Source organism: Ammodytes marinus (assembly GCF_949987685.1).
Source record: "Ammodytes marinus genome assembly, chromosome: 13".
Lineage (NCBI taxonomy): Eukaryota > Metazoa > Chordata > Actinopteri > Uranoscopiformes > Ammodytidae > Ammodytes > Ammodytes marinus.
Window position 1 is genome coordinate 27,011,771 of NC_137217.1, and position 17,204 is coordinate 27,028,974.

Below are 17,204 nucleotides of genomic sequence, written 5' to 3' on the forward strand. Positions count from 1 at the left end.
CCATCCATCCATCCATCCATCCATCCATCTATCTATCTATCTATCTATCTATCTATCTATCTATCTATCTATCTATCTATCTATCTATCTATCTATCTATCTATCTATCTATCTATCTATCTATCTATCTATCTATCTATCTATCTATCTATCTATCTATCTATCTACTGAATAAGTGACTGTGCGAGGTTTGATTTCAAGCAGCATTGATACTTCCCCATTGCACACTGAACACTGATAGACATTGACAACGTATGATCATCAGACATTATCATGTATTCTATATTTACAGGTGTCCCCCATAAAAGCAGGAAAGTCATTAAATATGAAACAAAACAAGTCATGTCTACCATTATGAATGGGACCAAATGGACCCAATAGGAGGCTTACCATCAAATATTCAAATGAACTTGTGAAGGAAACAATCACCCAGCTCTATGTTTTGGTCCCTCTACTATTTAACTCTTAAAGCCTCTACATCTCAACCTCAACTCTCACATAATCCCTACAAAACCCCTGTAGTTGTAGTTTACTCAGACTTTTATAACCCTGAATAATATTCAGTGAACAAACTCTATACTTCATAGAGTGTATGTTATATCTTTTGAAAAAAAAAATACAATAAAACCACTTCAAGCACACAGTTTTGTGTACTTTTCATTCATAAAACATTCATTGTCCCCTAAATGATGGACGGTGCCATATAATTAAAAAACTAAATACATCTCTTTCTTCTGTGCAGATGGCGTTTTTGGAGCAGCAGCAGCAGCAGCAGCAGCAGCACCCCTCCCGTTATCCCCTGTGCTCAGACTGGCGCAGCCCATCGCATCCTTGGCTTCCCTGACGGCCCTAACGACCCTAACGCCCGCACCTGTGGCCTCGCCCATCGCCACCAGCACCACGGCAACAACGACCACGGCAACGACCCCCACAGACGCGGCCCTAGAGACGACTGCTGCCGCTACCTCAGCTGCTGACGGAGGGGACTCGCCCTCAGAACACGGAGACCCCGAACCCGAGGGGGTGGAACCGGAACCGGAGCCGGAGACTGACCCGGAGACGGAGGAGGAGAAAGCGCGACGTCTGCTCTACTGCTCGCTGTGCAAAGTGGCCGTCAACTCCGCGTCACAGCTGGACGCTCACAACCTCGGTAAGATAAAATACATCTGGTGCAAAGGCAAACATCAAGGGATTGTGGGTAGGAATTAGGATATAGGTATTTGAACAGAAGGCTAAAGAGACTGTAGAAATGAGGCGTTTACCTGATTTTTTTTTGCATGAAACACCAAGACGTAAGAAGCTATAAATGCGTAACTTCTGACTGTCACCCCCATGAGGAAGTCTGAGTAATTACAACTACACTGTCTGCACATCTACATGAAGTAAGCCGTCGTTGATCGCACATGGATTTTATTCTTTCGGCTTTACGTCCAGGTTTTTATTTAGCACTAGAATCAACACCTGACACATTTCATGGGAGCATCTTGGAATTTTGCTGAGTGACACCAGTTTCAAAAGTAAATTCCCATTTGAACTAACACTGATAATGTGTTTTCCAACCATGAGTAAGTGACCCTTATAACCAGCCAGCTGGGCCCTTGTTGTAAGCCATTCTGGTTGGACATAATCCCTGCCAATGTCTCGACTTCTAATGTAATAACCCAAAATATTCCATTTTACTTTCAGTGAAGGAAAAGTCAGTTTTTGCATTTTGAGTTTAGGGTTGCCGAGACTTGGAGAAGATTCTTAATTTCAGAGCTATAATGTTTACATTTCAAAGAAGAGATGAGGTTTGTGGCTCCATTTTAAGGTATTATAACATGTTCTAAAGGTAAAACTAGAGGAGTTTGGAATTTTCTTCCTCGTCTACAAAAACACCCACTGCTGATCACGACACACTAATGGAGTCTCAAAAAACGGTTGCAAACACAGTTATCTTTGACTTAAATTGCTCCGAAACTGTAGCACTTAGCCCCACACGGATTACAAAGTTCAACGTCTTGTGTATACTTTAAAAGTTTGAAAGGATTCTGTAGCTGCACGAATAAGTGGAATTACTCCCCTCGTTTCGGTATGAAAGATTAAAAAAAAAAATGCCGAATGAAAATAATATAGTGTGTACACAATGAAGGATAATGTCTGGTATGAATAATAATAGTGTTAGGGCTGCCTTTGCTCAGCACAAAAAGTCTGTTCTCTGAGTTCTAGTCCATCAAATAGAGTTGTAGAGTTGTGTTTCTCGATTATCTAAATGTATTATAAAGGTTAAGCATATGTTTTGGTGGTTAACAGTCCAGGGAGATTTTTAGTTGACGGGTTTAGGATAATTTACAAGTCGACCCTCTTACACTGACTCATTTTTCCAGAGGTCAGTTATGAATGCACTGCTCCCTATTTGACCTGTTTCGTGCAGGTACAAAGCACAAGACGATGCTGGAGGCCCGGACCGGCGTGGGCTCCATCAAGTCTTTCCCCCGGCCGGGTGTCAAGAGCAAGCTGGCTCCACCCGCCAAGTCAACCACGGGTCTGCAGAACAAAACCTTTCACTGTGAGATCTGTGACGTGCACGTCAACTCAGAGACACAGCTCAAACAGGTGAGAGAGAAAGAGAGACAGACTTTTGAAATAATCATTTGCAATTTCCCTTATCATATTTAAAGGTGGAGTAAGTGATTCTGGAGGCGCTTGTTGTCAAACACTGTTTTTGTCAAAATCAGTGAATATCTCTTCGCAATCTGCTACCTGTCTTTACAGTGTGTACACTGAATAAAAATCTGGTGTTGATACTCAGCCTAGGTTCTTTACTGTAAACAGGCATGTTGCTAGGTATGATGGGCCCCCTTTTATTTGCATACCCTTTGTTTACCTAACCATTTACTAAGCCTAGGCTGTGTATTAACACCAGCTTTATTTCATTGCACACACAGTACGGACAGATAGTGGATCGTGAGGAGATATTTACTGATTTTGACAAAAAGGGATGTCTGACAAGTGTTCTCCAGAATTGCTGAATCCTGCTTCAACTGAAGCTTTTAAAGAAAGAAACTCAAGAAAAAGAAAGAGATAGAGGAGTCAGTGTAGTATGAGACGTAGATGCAGATTGGACAGGCGGAAAATCGACCGACTAATTACAATGTCATGGCATTGTGCTGGAGTTTTACTCATGATTATGGAGATTTATTATGTCTCGAGTACAACAAATGTAATATTTCGCTGCATTCAATCATAATCTGACATAACAGTTTAGTTTAGTGGATCAAATAGAGACCTTATATGCTTTTTTTTAAACTTTTTTTTAACGCACACACACACTACACAAAATAAAATGTAATAAAGAAAAGTAAAAATAAATGACAATATAAAACACAGCATGAAGAGAGACAGACCACACTAGAAACGAGGCATACATAACAACATGAGACAGCGTCCAGGGATAGAGATCTATAAAAAGACTTGGCGGTAAATTTGTGTTTTCAGAAGCTGCTTGAAACAGTCCAGAGATTCAACAAATCTGACTGATTACGGAAAAAAGTGAAGAGGACTGCTGTTGGCCTACACCACCCCTAAGCCCTCCGGCCTTTTGCTGTTAGATCAGGAGAACTAGAATATGAAAGGAATTGATACATTTGGAGCAGAACCACACTCTTTTGAAATTGTAATTAAAGTCTTTGCCAACTGACATCCAAAGACACACCTCCTTCAATGAAAGTGCTCTAACGAACTAACTACTGTAGCTACTTGCCCGAAAATCACATTTGATTACATTTATTATATGTACATATACGCCCAAGTTCAAGATGAGTCATCCAAAAATATTGCATGTTTTAAAGGAAGTGAAAAGAGGAATTACCTCTAGGCACACATGATTCGAATTTTGATTTTCTTTTTTTTCAAGCTCATTCATGATGCACGGGAACTGAAAAACAGAGTAAAAACGGCTGTATTTACCTGCAGCTGCTGCATAATCACTTTTCTCCCTCACGCACCATATTTCTGAAACAAGCGTGGGATCTCTGAAGTGCATTAGTGATGTATGAGGCTGCAGCAACGCTTTTGATGCATATATATTGAAGACACATTGAGGCTCGGTAGTAAGAAAACACACTATCAATTCACTGTGTGCATGTAGTTGAATGGTTATTTTGCTGTTCAACTGGGAAATGGTTATTTTGCTGTTCAACTGGGAAAAGCTACTGTCAGTTTCAGTTTTTGTTGGATTTTAAAAGTGCAGTGTGTAGGCGGTATTGTTAATTTTTTAGGACAGCCTTGGTAAAAATAGAATAGAAAATATCAAAATATAAATACATCTTTTTTAGAGTATTACCGTAGAATGAGCCTTTTTGTATCTACACAGGAGCAGCACTTTGCTGCCATGTTTCTACAGTAGCACAGAACTGACAAACTTAATAGCCTAAAGCGTTTTTATAAACAGTGTGTGTCTGCCGTAGATGCACCTGTTGGAAGACAAATAAGTACTATATAGAATAAACAACTAAATACATCTTAATCACATAAATTGATTTTGTTAAAAGACTAGAGACAGTGGTGGATGACGCCTTTTTTAGTAACTATAACTTCTTGCCCTTGAAGGCTACCGTAACTTCTGTAGATTATTGGAATGAGTGGGGTAGAGATGGAGCCTTGCAATGTAGAACATTCACCACTAGATGAAGCCAATATATACCGATATTACACACTGCACCTTTAAGATATATTTTTTTTAATGCAAAAAAATAATTGATTACTTGATTGATTATTACAATCTTTCCTCTCTTCCGTCCACACTGCTGTCACAGCAAAGCGTATGAAAGTCTTTGTCAGGCAAAAGCACTCTTGCAAAAACTTGTACAAAATGTGTTTAAGCATACACTGCAGTGCACACGGCCAAGAAAATTAGCTTTTTCCAAGAGAAAGAGTTCCTAGCAATCCCATTCCTCAAATAAGGAAAAGGGTTTGTAGCTTGTGTGATGTTAAGGAAATCAGGTTACCAAGGAAAGCTGACAATAATCTGATCCCTGTGTGATATTTTCCTAAGTGTGGCTTGGCTGAAAAACTCCTCGCCTCGGAATGTGTTTCTCGGTCGCCGCTTTGGGCCACTCCACAAATCTGCTATTCTTGTAGCAGCTGATCATTCTGTCACGGGGGAATTTTATCTACAATACTTGCAAAAACCACTCGCTTTTTTTTTTGTCTGCGCTAACCTTGAGCTCTCTCACTGAAATAGACCGGCTTTGTATGATTTCTATTTTATTTTTTTGTGCAGAGACTTTCACTGAGAGCACTTCTTAGCAGCCCGAAATTCTCTGTGAAAAAAAGAATCCAGCATGACAAATTTCAGCTGCAGCTTTGAAAACCACAAGGAAAAGTGCGATTGTTAAATCCGCCGCGGGGGGCTTGTAAAGTTTAGACAGAGCAAGAAATCTTCCTTTTGTTATTGATGTGCAGCCACACTGAATTATTTATTGACTCGAGGTTACAGAGTATTTCTGTATTTGCCAATCCAGCTTCATGCATTTTACTTGTTCATTCAAATCCACTGGTTGTGTCTGGCCCTTAAACATCAGAAAACCTTTTGATACAACTTCACAACATCCATTTTCAACATGATGTTCCAGACTTAACATGGGAACATAATGGGTCATTTGGTAAACACTTTATGTTCTGTATACCTTTGCTGCAGTATAAGTGCAGTCATTTTCACCAGGGGTGGCTTCAGTCAATAATAAAACCTTCAAAGCTGAAATACTTTTTTCCCCTCCAGACAGCATGTTTATTTTTAGTTCCAGCTCCTTCCTTCTATGTCACTCAGATTCCAACCTGTACACACGATAAGCTATCAACTCTGAAATAGCATCTCGTCTGAGGCCGAGGTAACAGCCAATAAAAAAAGCAGTATCTTAAGATGCAGTATCTAAGCCTAAGTGTTTGAGCCGATTGCCGATGACACCTTCAGTTCACCCCTAAATCTTTCCTCTAGCCCCACTATCAGGCCACACACAAGAAATATCAAAATTGGCAGATTAATGAAAGATTTTCCGAGGATATTTAAGCTTCTCAGAAGATAAAACCATTTTGATTCGAATGACCAAATGACTCAGTGCAAACCTTCCACTAGTGCGGCAATACAAACTACATCATTGTAAAAAGTTCTGTTCTGATCAACATCTGGGGTGGGTGGGGTTTGATTTTCATTTCGGTCTCTAGGGCGGGGCTGCTAGTTTGGCCACACATTTCATTTAGTTTCTTAGAGCTTCAGTAACACATTTTTATTAGGCCTCTTGGAAGAAGGGGAAACGAGTTGTGAACATAACATTGACATTGACCTCTTAAGTTGAAATGGGGAACTTGAGAATGAGTCGCATATTCACACATCCAGCAGTTTCAACATTATGATGTTTGTGCTCAACTGGTGCTACACTGCGTTAGCCAGCTTATCGCTAACCTTGCCTGTCTGCTGTTTGTTGCTGAGCAGTTTGTGTTCATTGTGTTTTAAAAGCTTTTAGCTGACAATATCCACCTGCTCTTGGGTCTCAAGTAACCTCTCACATTGTAACATAAAAAAGGAACGAAAAAATGTAGATGAACACTCACATTTAGAAAGAAATCGGAGACTTAAATGAACAGAAAAATAGTGCGAAGACATGTATCATGTAATTTGATGCATTGTTAATACGTTTAACAATTGTATGATGAACATTGATAATTTGGGCAAATGTGGACGATTGTATGCTTAACGTAACTTTTATCCTTTTTATACATTTAATGATTATTTTGTGTAAGTGAAAAAGAACATTTGTATATTGAGGTCTTAACCCATTGATGACGGCTGCTGCGCGATGCCACATTGGCTCTCCTGCCTGATGCTGCGTCGCGCAGCATTATTACTTTATCTAATTTTCATGGCATTCCCAGCATAGAATGCACTGTCATTGGTTCAAATACACATGAGGTGGGTTTTGTTGATTTTTTTTAAGACCACGTGACCACCCAAAAGTTGTGTGGTTTGCCGAAAATCATGTCAATCAAAAAAATAAAAAATTTAAAAATAAAACAAAATAATAAAAAAAATACGCCGGCTATGTCGGCGACAGAACAGTTAGTGGCGTTTGGTGCACAGAATCAAGGTCTACTATAGACTACTGACGAAAATCACACAACACATTGCATCTATTTATTAACAATATTTAATAATTTTCTAATTCATCTCATTTTGACGATTTTTAGAAATATTTGTTGGTTTGTAAGCGCTAAGGGAGCATGTTTAACTAAAACCTGTGAACCGTAACTTTTAAATGTATTTTATTTCATGTCTCTATGTGCTACACAGGCTTAGATATTAAGGTTTTGGTAGACTTGACAATTCGTACTATTTTTTCAGAAAACCCTCAGGCATTAAGGACATGCATCCTAGATTGCCATAGTCATCAATGGGTTAACCCCAGAAGATTGACTCAGGACCTGTTTCTCAATCTTGTCTTCTGTCTCCTTTTCAGCACATCAGCAGCCGGCGTCATAAAGACCGAGCGGCGGGTAAACCAGCCAAACCTAAATACAGCCCGTACAGCAAACCGCTGAAAGGCCAGACCAAGCCACCGGTGAGTCAGTGCACACAGCATCAGTCTTCTTATCAGCTTAACACACGTCCTGGTGTGGACACAACAATCACAGTGACTCAAGTCTAATAGCCTCTTGGGAGACAGAGGTGTCGATTACATGACAAACAGCTATTGTTTCATGTCCTTAACTGTGGTCTTTGTCATCCTGCCATTCCTGCTATCTCAAAAAGGTTAAAAAAAAAAAGAATCTGAGTCTGTGCCCACATACCATTCTCTCTTGCTCTGTTTGCATGGGACAAAGCTGTGTGCAGAAATGTGTCAGTTTAACGTTCCTTTGCTCATCAGAAAACTATCATAACAATACGCACCACTTCCAAGGTGTAAAGGTCTATTCTTCGGCAAGGCACATTCAATCCTCATGACGGCACCCAATTTAATAAAATGTCAACTTTCATAAATCGATCACCTGGTTTTTTATTCAAAATCCGTAGCAGGGAACAGGATGATTTGATTTGAAAACGTGTTATTTTATAGACCAACATGGCATGTATCAAGGCTCGTGTGAGCCAGCACGCTGGAAGGTGGAATGCAGACTCGGGGCCTGAAACACTGTTTATGGGTAATTGTAAATGTCAGTTTTAACTTATTTGGATAACCTGAGCGTGAGGTCTTCTGCGTCCAGGCAGTTCAGGTTAGCGTCAGGCAAGTTGACAAACCACAGAATACGAGAAGGAAACTTGAATTTCTTTCAAATACTTTCCTGAAGTGATTGTTTAACTTTACGGTGCGAACCTCGACCTTTCTGCACACCAAGGAGAGCTAAAATAAATGAGAGTGGTGATTTAACACAGTGTCAAATGCACACAAGGTTAGAGGGATGCATGAAGGAGCCATATGGCATCGCCGTGCCAAATATAAAGGAGAGTCTGACTTCCCGTCTTATAGAAGCTCTCAGAAGATGGCATTTATCACACCCACTGTTTGCCGAGACGAAGCGTGGGGTTTTACCAGTGTGGGGGAAATGACTTTTTGTGAAACCCATCATTGACTGAGTTAACGGAGAGGAGCTTCTCTGATGAGCGCAGAGTAAAGAATGCTTCCCATAGGGTTACGATGCCTGAGTCGCTGATTGATAACCCATGACAGCGGCTGCCATCCCTGGCGCTGTGACACCGCAGCGCTTCCATTACTGATACAGAAGATTAAGCCGGATAACATTTCACACTATTACTATAAGGCAGTTTTTGGAGGTTGGGCATTTTTTTTCTGTCCATATGTTTTTTTTTTCATTTGTTCAATAAGAGCTACATACCGACATATTCACTCTCATACAATTCCTCCATTTTCATGTGCAAGAAAACAGAAAGGATTTTGGAAGAACTTAATCATCACTGCGTACACGCTGACACAAAATGGCAGCACTCAACAAATACAAATGAGGTCTGGATTCAATAGTGTTAAGTTTGAGACAATAACAAGTTCTAACAAAGCTTCAAAAAATTCCATATCCAATTTGCTGATAAATCCGATGATTATTTATCATATAAAAAGAGTTGACATTTTGGGTGTCCGGTGTCTTGCTGATCATCTGGAACACTTTCAGTAATTAGCTACTGATTTCTGGCACCTGTTTCGTCCCCCATAAAGCTCTCTGGCCCCGGACTGGTCTGTGCTGCCTGCAGACTGCATTACAGCAGAAGTGATTTGTTTTTATTCATGTTTCTTGTAATAAATCCAGTTTAATATGGATACTGCCATGTTGCCTCTCTCCATCCAGGCTTGTAACAACAAGAACATTCTGGAAAATCACAGTGACCAAACAGATAAAAAGTGTATTGTCAAAGAGGAGACTAAAATGTCAGAGAGTGGTAAAAGTAACAGAAGTTGTTTGTTTGGTTTGGACAAAAGACCCAAACCCAAAGATATTTAAAGGTTGAGTCAGTGATTCTTATCCAAAACACTTTTTTGGCTAAATCAAAGAATATCTCCATAGTCTGCTACTTGTCTGTACCGTGTGTGCACTGAAAAAAAGTCAGTTGTTTATAACACAGCCCATGCTCTGTAAACGGGTATTTATTCTAAGGGATTCGGCGCAAGCCCAAGCAACACTCATCCAACCATCAGCTCCAAGTAGCTTATATGACGTTAGCAGCAACAATTCTATTGGAAAGTTAGCTAGTGACAATGTTGTTGCTAAGGCTAGGCACTTCCGCGTGAGGAGCCTCTGAATGAGCAGGAAGGGAGGGGTCGATCAAAAATCTCTCTCTGGAATGGCATACTACCCCTACCAGCATATAAAAACTGAGAAAAGCAGCAAATCCTTTGTAGCATAATTTGCAATGTAGATTTAGAAGTATTTTCTCAGATATGTAAATACAGTCTGTATTTTGTCTTTCTCCACCAGATAACGTTGCCCCTGGGGAAGGAGCGCCAGTGTCAGCCTCTGACTCAGCAGATCATCCCTGCTCACCTGGCTGCAGTGGCCGCTGCCATCAGCAACGCTTTCACACAGCGAGCCAACCACGCCAACACCCACGCCCAGGCCCCTTCCCTCTTCCAGACACAGACCCTCCAAGCTGCCCTGCTGCGCCCAGCCCCTGGGCCTGTCAGGACCTCCCATCCACAGGTCCTCTTCGCCCCGTATTGACGTTTATGACCCGGGGCGGTTCTGCTGTGCTACCTGCCATCAACGACCAAACCATGTACTTCACCCACAACCAGGCAGAGATCTGTACTCCTTTTATGCATCCGGGAAAGCATTAAACATCTTCATACTGTGACGAACCATTACCACTTCTCACTGCCCGCATATGGATTACTAGATATTTAAAGGTGGAGTCGGCAATACTGGAGAATGCTTTTTGTCAAAATCACTTCTTTGTCATTTGTGAACATCCCCTCTCGATATTCTGTGTGTTCGCTGAAAATAAATCTGGGGTTAAAACACAGCCTATAGGCGGTGTAAACTGGTATGTAAACAAAGGAGGCTCACCTTAGCCAGCAACATACCTGTTTACTGCCCAGAGCCTAGGCAGTGTATTAAAACTGGATTTTGCACACACAGGACAGACAGGTAGCAGATCTTTAGGAGATATTCACTGATGTTCACCAAAAGTGATTTTGTCAACAAGCATTCTGCAGAATCGCTGACTCCTCCGTTCAAGTTAAACTGGACCGCAGGGAAGCCTTTCTCACAATGGATTTATTTCTCTACTGCCACTGAAAACCCAATCCACAGTATACAGGCGTTTCTGTGCTGTGCGGCAGACCACAGCTCCCATTCCGGACCCCGAACATGGACCTACATTGTACCGCAATAATGTATAAGACTTACCCCCTGAACTATGCAGTGTCATTACTTCATGATGATTGACATAGGGATATGTGCTTTTTGTAAAGATACAGCGTGGCACTAAGATCATTGCTCTGGTGGAGGATTTCTGTCGCTCATAATTTAAAAATGCTGTTACTGATCAAAAGAGCGAGCAAGGCCCTCCTTTGTTCCTGTATGCACTTTAAGCTCCTCCTCTGTTGATGTCTACATTAGATGGCTAGACCGTGTTTTAGATTGTTAGAGATTGTGTCGTAGATGTGCGTAATACAATTTTGTATTTGTCGCTGCATAAACGCGTGTGTGTGTGAGTGTGCACCTGTGTACTTCTGCATGTGTGCGTGAGCTTGTCCATGCTTGTGCGTGTGTGTGTGTGTGTGTGTGTGTGTGTGTGTGCGTGTGTGTGTGTGTGTGTGTGTGTGTGTGTGTGTGTGTGCGAGCTTCCCATCCACCATAAGCCATCCTAGTCGATATCCAGCACACATTGTCATGTCTCGGGCCAGAGGGACCACAAAAGGCTTGTGTATATTAACTGTCTGTGTGTATAAGGTGAACAATTTCAAATAAAAAGAGTCCTAATTTGTTAATGCTGGTGACGTGAAGTGTGCAGTTCAGTGTGTGCTATCACATGAAGTCATTGTGCTGTTTGATGCCTAAGGCAGCGGCTACATTAAGTGTGTTATATAAATTGAAAAGAACCAGCAGCATATGAAAGTTAATGACCTTGGTGAGTCACAAGATGAGTTATGAGAGAAAATATACTCTCTCTTTTCTCATTTTTAGTAACATTTTTACATACAGAGCACACAATCCAAATGTAGAATACACACAGCACTTGGGTATGTGGAGTCTAAAAAATACAGTGCAAAAAATATGTATCCCTCGCTATGAACTGAAGGATGTTCTAGTGTTTGCATCAGGATGTGCATTTATTACAACACCTACAACATTCAAATTCCAGAATGCCTCATTAGGATTCCTGGCACAACTCAATTTCCACTACTAAGAGAACATGTTTCTGAAGGATGTTTGTTTGTATCCGCCATGCAGAGGCTAATATATAAGCCTGGTGGTGTCAATGTTCCTGCTAGCCAATTATAAGTCTCCTAAATTATTGACAGAATTCTATTTAACTCGAATGAGCAAACAGAGCAGGAGAAAAACATTTAAGCAAACTGATGTAAGCAATGACAAATGACCTATTGTATTCAAAGCGTCGACTGATGCTGAACAGCTTACTGTATATTGAGGTCTTAGATTGTAAACAGCATCGGTACCACTTTGATTAAAAGAACAATTATATTTCTCTTGTCAAAAAATCACATGACATTTTCTATCAATACCTCATGTACATAATAATAATACTGTAAAATAATAAGTGTTATTTATACTTAATGTAAATAAAACAGACTTAAAGCAAAGGGAAGCACAGACTGAACATAAAATCAGACATTTAAACTTAAAGAATATCTTCAATGTGTTCCTAATGAGGATGCATAACTCCTATAACAGCTGGGTGCCATAGTTTTGAGCAAACCTTACATCAACTGGACTAAACGTTGCATTGGTCGGGGACTATTTTCAGCCGTGGATTAATACACACTTGGTGCTCTGTTAAGTGTCTCTGGCAGCAGGGCGGTGTGTGTGTGTGGGACGGAGTCAAAATAAACTGCAGTGTTTGTGTTCATTGAAACTAAGGAACATCATCATCATCGATCAGAGCAACAGATGTGTTTTTAATAGTTTCTGGACAACAGGGTTCTGTTGTACAGGGGAATTGGCTGAATGGACAATACTTTTTGGTTTAGGTCTTTTTAAGGGAATTGTTGATACTAAGAAAAAATACAGAATATCACCAGGCGTATACTAATTAAAACAGAGTGAGTTTGTGTATTTTGCTCCTTGGAATAAGTCCAACAAGAGTCTTATTTCTCCCTTTTTAGGGCAAAACTTCTCTATCTTTATTTTGGAGACATTACACTTCTAAACTTTCTTTCAAAATAATTAGACAAAAGTGTATATTGTAGTTAATACATGCAAAGGTTTTAATAGAAGGACACAACATGTGGCAGACAAATGTCAGATAGGCCAACACAGAGACTGTTGCAAGCATGCACGCACCATAAATACACACATGACAACTTAAAGCCCCGATGGCTTCCTTCCATCCAGGAAATAACATCACGGACCAAAGCGGGTCAGGGTGCCTTTGACATTTTGGAGAGACTTCAATACAGCACAACACTATAACTCACGATCCCAGCCAAACTCCGTTGTTCAGGTCTGTGAAGTTTTTCCACGAACGATAAAGATTATTGATCCATTGCTTGTTCGTAGCCACATACACACCTATAGCCCTCAAACTCCCTGACGCACAAAAAGCATGCCTTCTTTTTCTCACAAATGCACCTGCTCGTCCAAAAAACAACACTGCGGAGGGCCACCTTTGTATACATACTGTACCAGTTTACCAAGCCTTGGCTTTGTATTAACACCAGATTTTTACTCAGAGCAAATACAGTACAGACAGGTAGCAACCAAGCCCCAACCTCAGCGATTTTTACCGGCATCCAATAAGGAAGTGACCTACAACTGTAGTCACCAGAAAGTGCCACTGGGGGTGGCGCCAAGACGAGCAGTTTTTCTTTGACTCACTTGTTAGATAGGCCGTTTTCAAAGTCTTATTAAACCTATTTACAGCCTGGGCCACAAAACCATTTTAGTCTGTATGTTTAGGTCATATCTCCATGACAACACTGAGGGGGGTGAATTTATTTGGCCCACGCTAGTTTTCATTTGGAGGTTAAAATGTATTGGCGCGATCTCTTGAGGGACAGCTCTCCGCCCGTTGTCCCTCACTTTGCCTCGGAGGTATACGTCAGCTATCTCCCTCCCCCCGACGTGACGTCGATTCCCCTTTTCGGCAAGAGGAGTGAGGCGGAGTAAAAATCTCACAAGATGGCGACGCGCACAAACCAGGATTATTGGATGCCGTGTGAATAACTGAGGTCAGCCCGGATGCTACATCCATATTATTTACTATCTATGGTAGCATCGTCCTGAAGAGATATTCACTGATTTTAGGACAAAAAGTGATTTTGACAACAAGTGTTCTCCAGAGTCGCTGACTGCACCTTTAATCTCACTGAAGCAATGATCACAAACATCTGTTGTGTGCGGCCTCTCTATCTGTTACTAAGCGGAGCCATGAGCAGAAGAACACTGTGAACAGCTGGACGACCAACCGGGCAAGCAGTGGAATGTAGATAGATAGCGCCTGAATGTGTGACTCAGGGAAGAGAAAATCTCATTTTCTTGTCTGTAGTTAATGACACTACACTAAACTACACTAAATCTGAAATCAAATGAACCTTAGCTGAAGCACATTTAAAAACAATACATTATTTTTTGTTGTATTATTTTATTTTCAAGAATAGTTATTAAACAAATACAACCAATAGTTTAACATTTATATCTGTTTTATTGAACGATCAGCGAATACAGTACATAGAGAAGAGTGTGTTACTTTATAAAGAAAGACTAATAGCTTGATCTTGGTCCAATTAACAGGTCTTTAGCAGGCTTAGCAAGGTTTTAGCAAGAAGATTTAGGACTTGGATGAATGAAATGGATAGGATAACCTTTATCTATGAGGTCTGTAGCTAGAAGCGTGATGTCTGATACAAGAGCTTTAGTCCAGCTATACAAGTTCAAAAGACTAAAGTTCTTTTCTATAGTTTAATTGTCTAACATATTCACCAACATGCAAAGTAATAGTTGTCTAACCACGGCCCACTGAATTTTTTTTCACATATTATTCGTTCACTAACTTTGTTTTATTACACTTGTTAAATATAGCGTAAGGACCCATATGGTCACATTAAAAAGGAAAGGCACCAACAATAAAACCACTGCTGTCACTCAAAAATTAATCGTACTTTTTGTAATTTTGATTTCCTTACATGAAGGTCTAACCTTATTGCCTGGAATAGTATTAAAACATTCTAAAAAAATAATAAAATAACTTAGTAAAAACAACCATCCATAATGGGCCTAAATTAGAGGGTTGTCAGAGCATGACTGGTACTGAAATATGAATGCATATAATTCTCACTTTTTACATGGCAGCTGTGGTGCAGGTATTAACATAATGGACGTGTCAGTCAAGGCGCCCTGGACACAGCGTGAAAACTTTAGAAGGAGAAAGAGACAAGCCTCATTATTATAACACTCATAGCCTAAGAACCTGGGCAAGCTGAAATGGTGCAAAGAATCTTTCATTAGTTTTTAATGGGCAAAACCTGTATGTCATTATCACCGGACCTGACCAAGCTGTAAGCAAATCACACAGCTCATTACGATCCCAAAATGTAAAAAGGGATTCTTTTCCAGCCAATGTGTTGTCACGGATCTTGAGTCTTAATTACGTGGCTAAAAGTTCCTGTCTGAGAGACATGTCCTTACACAGTGATGTACACAGAGAACAATGGAACAAAGGCATTACATCATTTCTGCTGTTATAATTAAATTACAAGCACTGTTAAGCCCTTAAAAAAAGAATACACAGTTTGACAAAGTATTTTATGACTGTTCCCAGAGTTACAAGCCCACAGTTACATTAAAAAGCATGTTGTCATCTGTTTTTGACATGCGGGGAAGCATAACTTTTTTAAATTTCCAATTGGACATGCAACATTTACACATACTGAGTAGAAAGTGAGTAAATTGTTGAACAGAATTACAGCAGTAGTGTCATTATTGATAAGTTTTCAAATAAAGCACCACAGTTGCTATGCTTTCACCTCCATGTGGTCTTCGTTCTTGCCATCCCCCCCTTTCCTGTTCATTGCACTTTAGGTGATTTATACGCCGGCTACCTGCTTGGCACAGTTCAGCTGTGTGTGTGTGTGTGTGTGTGTGTGTGTGTGTGTGTGTGTATGTGTGTGTGTGTGTGTGTGTGTGTGTGTGCGTTGGCCAAAATTCCTCAATCGGATTCATCGTTCCGTGCTTCCCTGTCGTTATAAGAAGCTAGAACTTCATTGCTTTTTTATTAGCCGCCGCATCAAGTTGTTTTTCATTTTTCATTTACGGCCGGTGGAGACGAGTAAACCCCTAAAGGGCCGGCCGCGTGCAGCACTCAGTCAGGATGTTGTAACAGATACTCCGACATCATGAGCTGCAGTGGACAATGCCCTCGGGAACTACTGGCAAAGCAGGGCCTGGGCATGTCCACTTAAAAAAAAGCCTTGATTCAACATCATGATAAATGCCTCAAATTAACATTCCAGTCCATTAAAACTCTGACATTTTCGACTTCAACCGGACGTTCTTAAGTTTTAAGAAGAAGAAGACAAAAAAAAAAGCCTCGGGGGGCCAGCCATCTTTATGAAACATGGTGCTGCTTGTGAATTTGACAGAACACCTGCATTAAAAGGGCCCCTGTTTTTTTTTTTAGTGTCCTGCGTGTTTTTACAGAGTGCTTTTAGGCTCCGGTAATGAAAGATAAAGATTTAGGGAGAGAGCGTAGGTTTACAGTGGAGTCACTGAAAGGTTAGCTCATCCGCTACTCTCAGGACACCTTGGCAATTATATCAGGTGACTCACTGAAGCTCAAAATGGGTTTAGAGGGAAAAAGGTTGAAGACTATAGGAGACACATACACACACAGGCACGTACAGTATAGCCTACACACACACACACACACACACACACACACACACACACACACACACACACACACACACACACTGGAATCCTTTCAAGTGGATACAGTATTATCGCTGTACAGTGCAGTGGTAAGTTTGTGGAGAAGAAAATACAAGCTGCCCTTTCCAAATAGAAAAAGGCATTTGAACACATCACAGTCAAATTCCTCATCCAGTTTCAATAGTGTGTCCTCCACAGATGCAGCAAAGGTGGAGATTGCCATCGTCTCTTAGAGTGATGCAGGAGAAGCCATTGATTTTTCCACCGACTTTTTGAGGACAGGAATTACAGTATGCTTCTCATAAGAAAAATCTAAATGTTTCACTAAAACGTGGATTTGCCCTTTAAACAAACACACAATTCACATTCGGTTTAACATGATACCATTTGCTCGACAGGTTTTCCAAACTCAGCACCGTTCGTGAAGCACATATACCACACTGCTAACACGTGTCTCTAGGATAGAAAATTATGGTCAAAACATCTCTTAAATAGAGTAAACAATAAATGATGCATATGTTGCCTTCAACTCGGGTTGTGTTGACCAACTTTCCAAGACACATTCAATTTGTATGACGTATGCTGGTATTTGTTTTTTAAATGGCACAGCA

At 40.6% G+C, this 17,204-nt stretch overlaps 1 protein-coding gene across 1 annotated transcript in view; it reads left to right on the forward strand.

Annotated features, from left to right (window-relative positions):
* znf385d (zinc finger protein 385D) overlaps positions 1 to 11,464 on the forward strand; it is a 77,653-nt gene extending 66,189 nt beyond the window's left edge. Inside the window, exons 5-8 of the mRNA XM_080039298.1 lie at positions 743 to 1,150; positions 2,414 to 2,595; positions 7,494 to 7,595; positions 9,961 to 11,464. Of these exons, the coding sequence (XP_079895424.1) occupies positions 743 to 1,150; positions 2,414 to 2,595; positions 7,494 to 7,595; positions 9,961 to 10,203 (935 nt within the window). The 3' untranslated portion in view covers positions 10,204 to 11,464. The remainder of the gene's footprint in view (positions 1 to 742; positions 1,151 to 2,413; positions 2,596 to 7,493; positions 7,596 to 9,960) is intronic.
* The last annotated feature ends 5,740 nt before the right edge of the window (positions 11,465 to 17,204 follow it).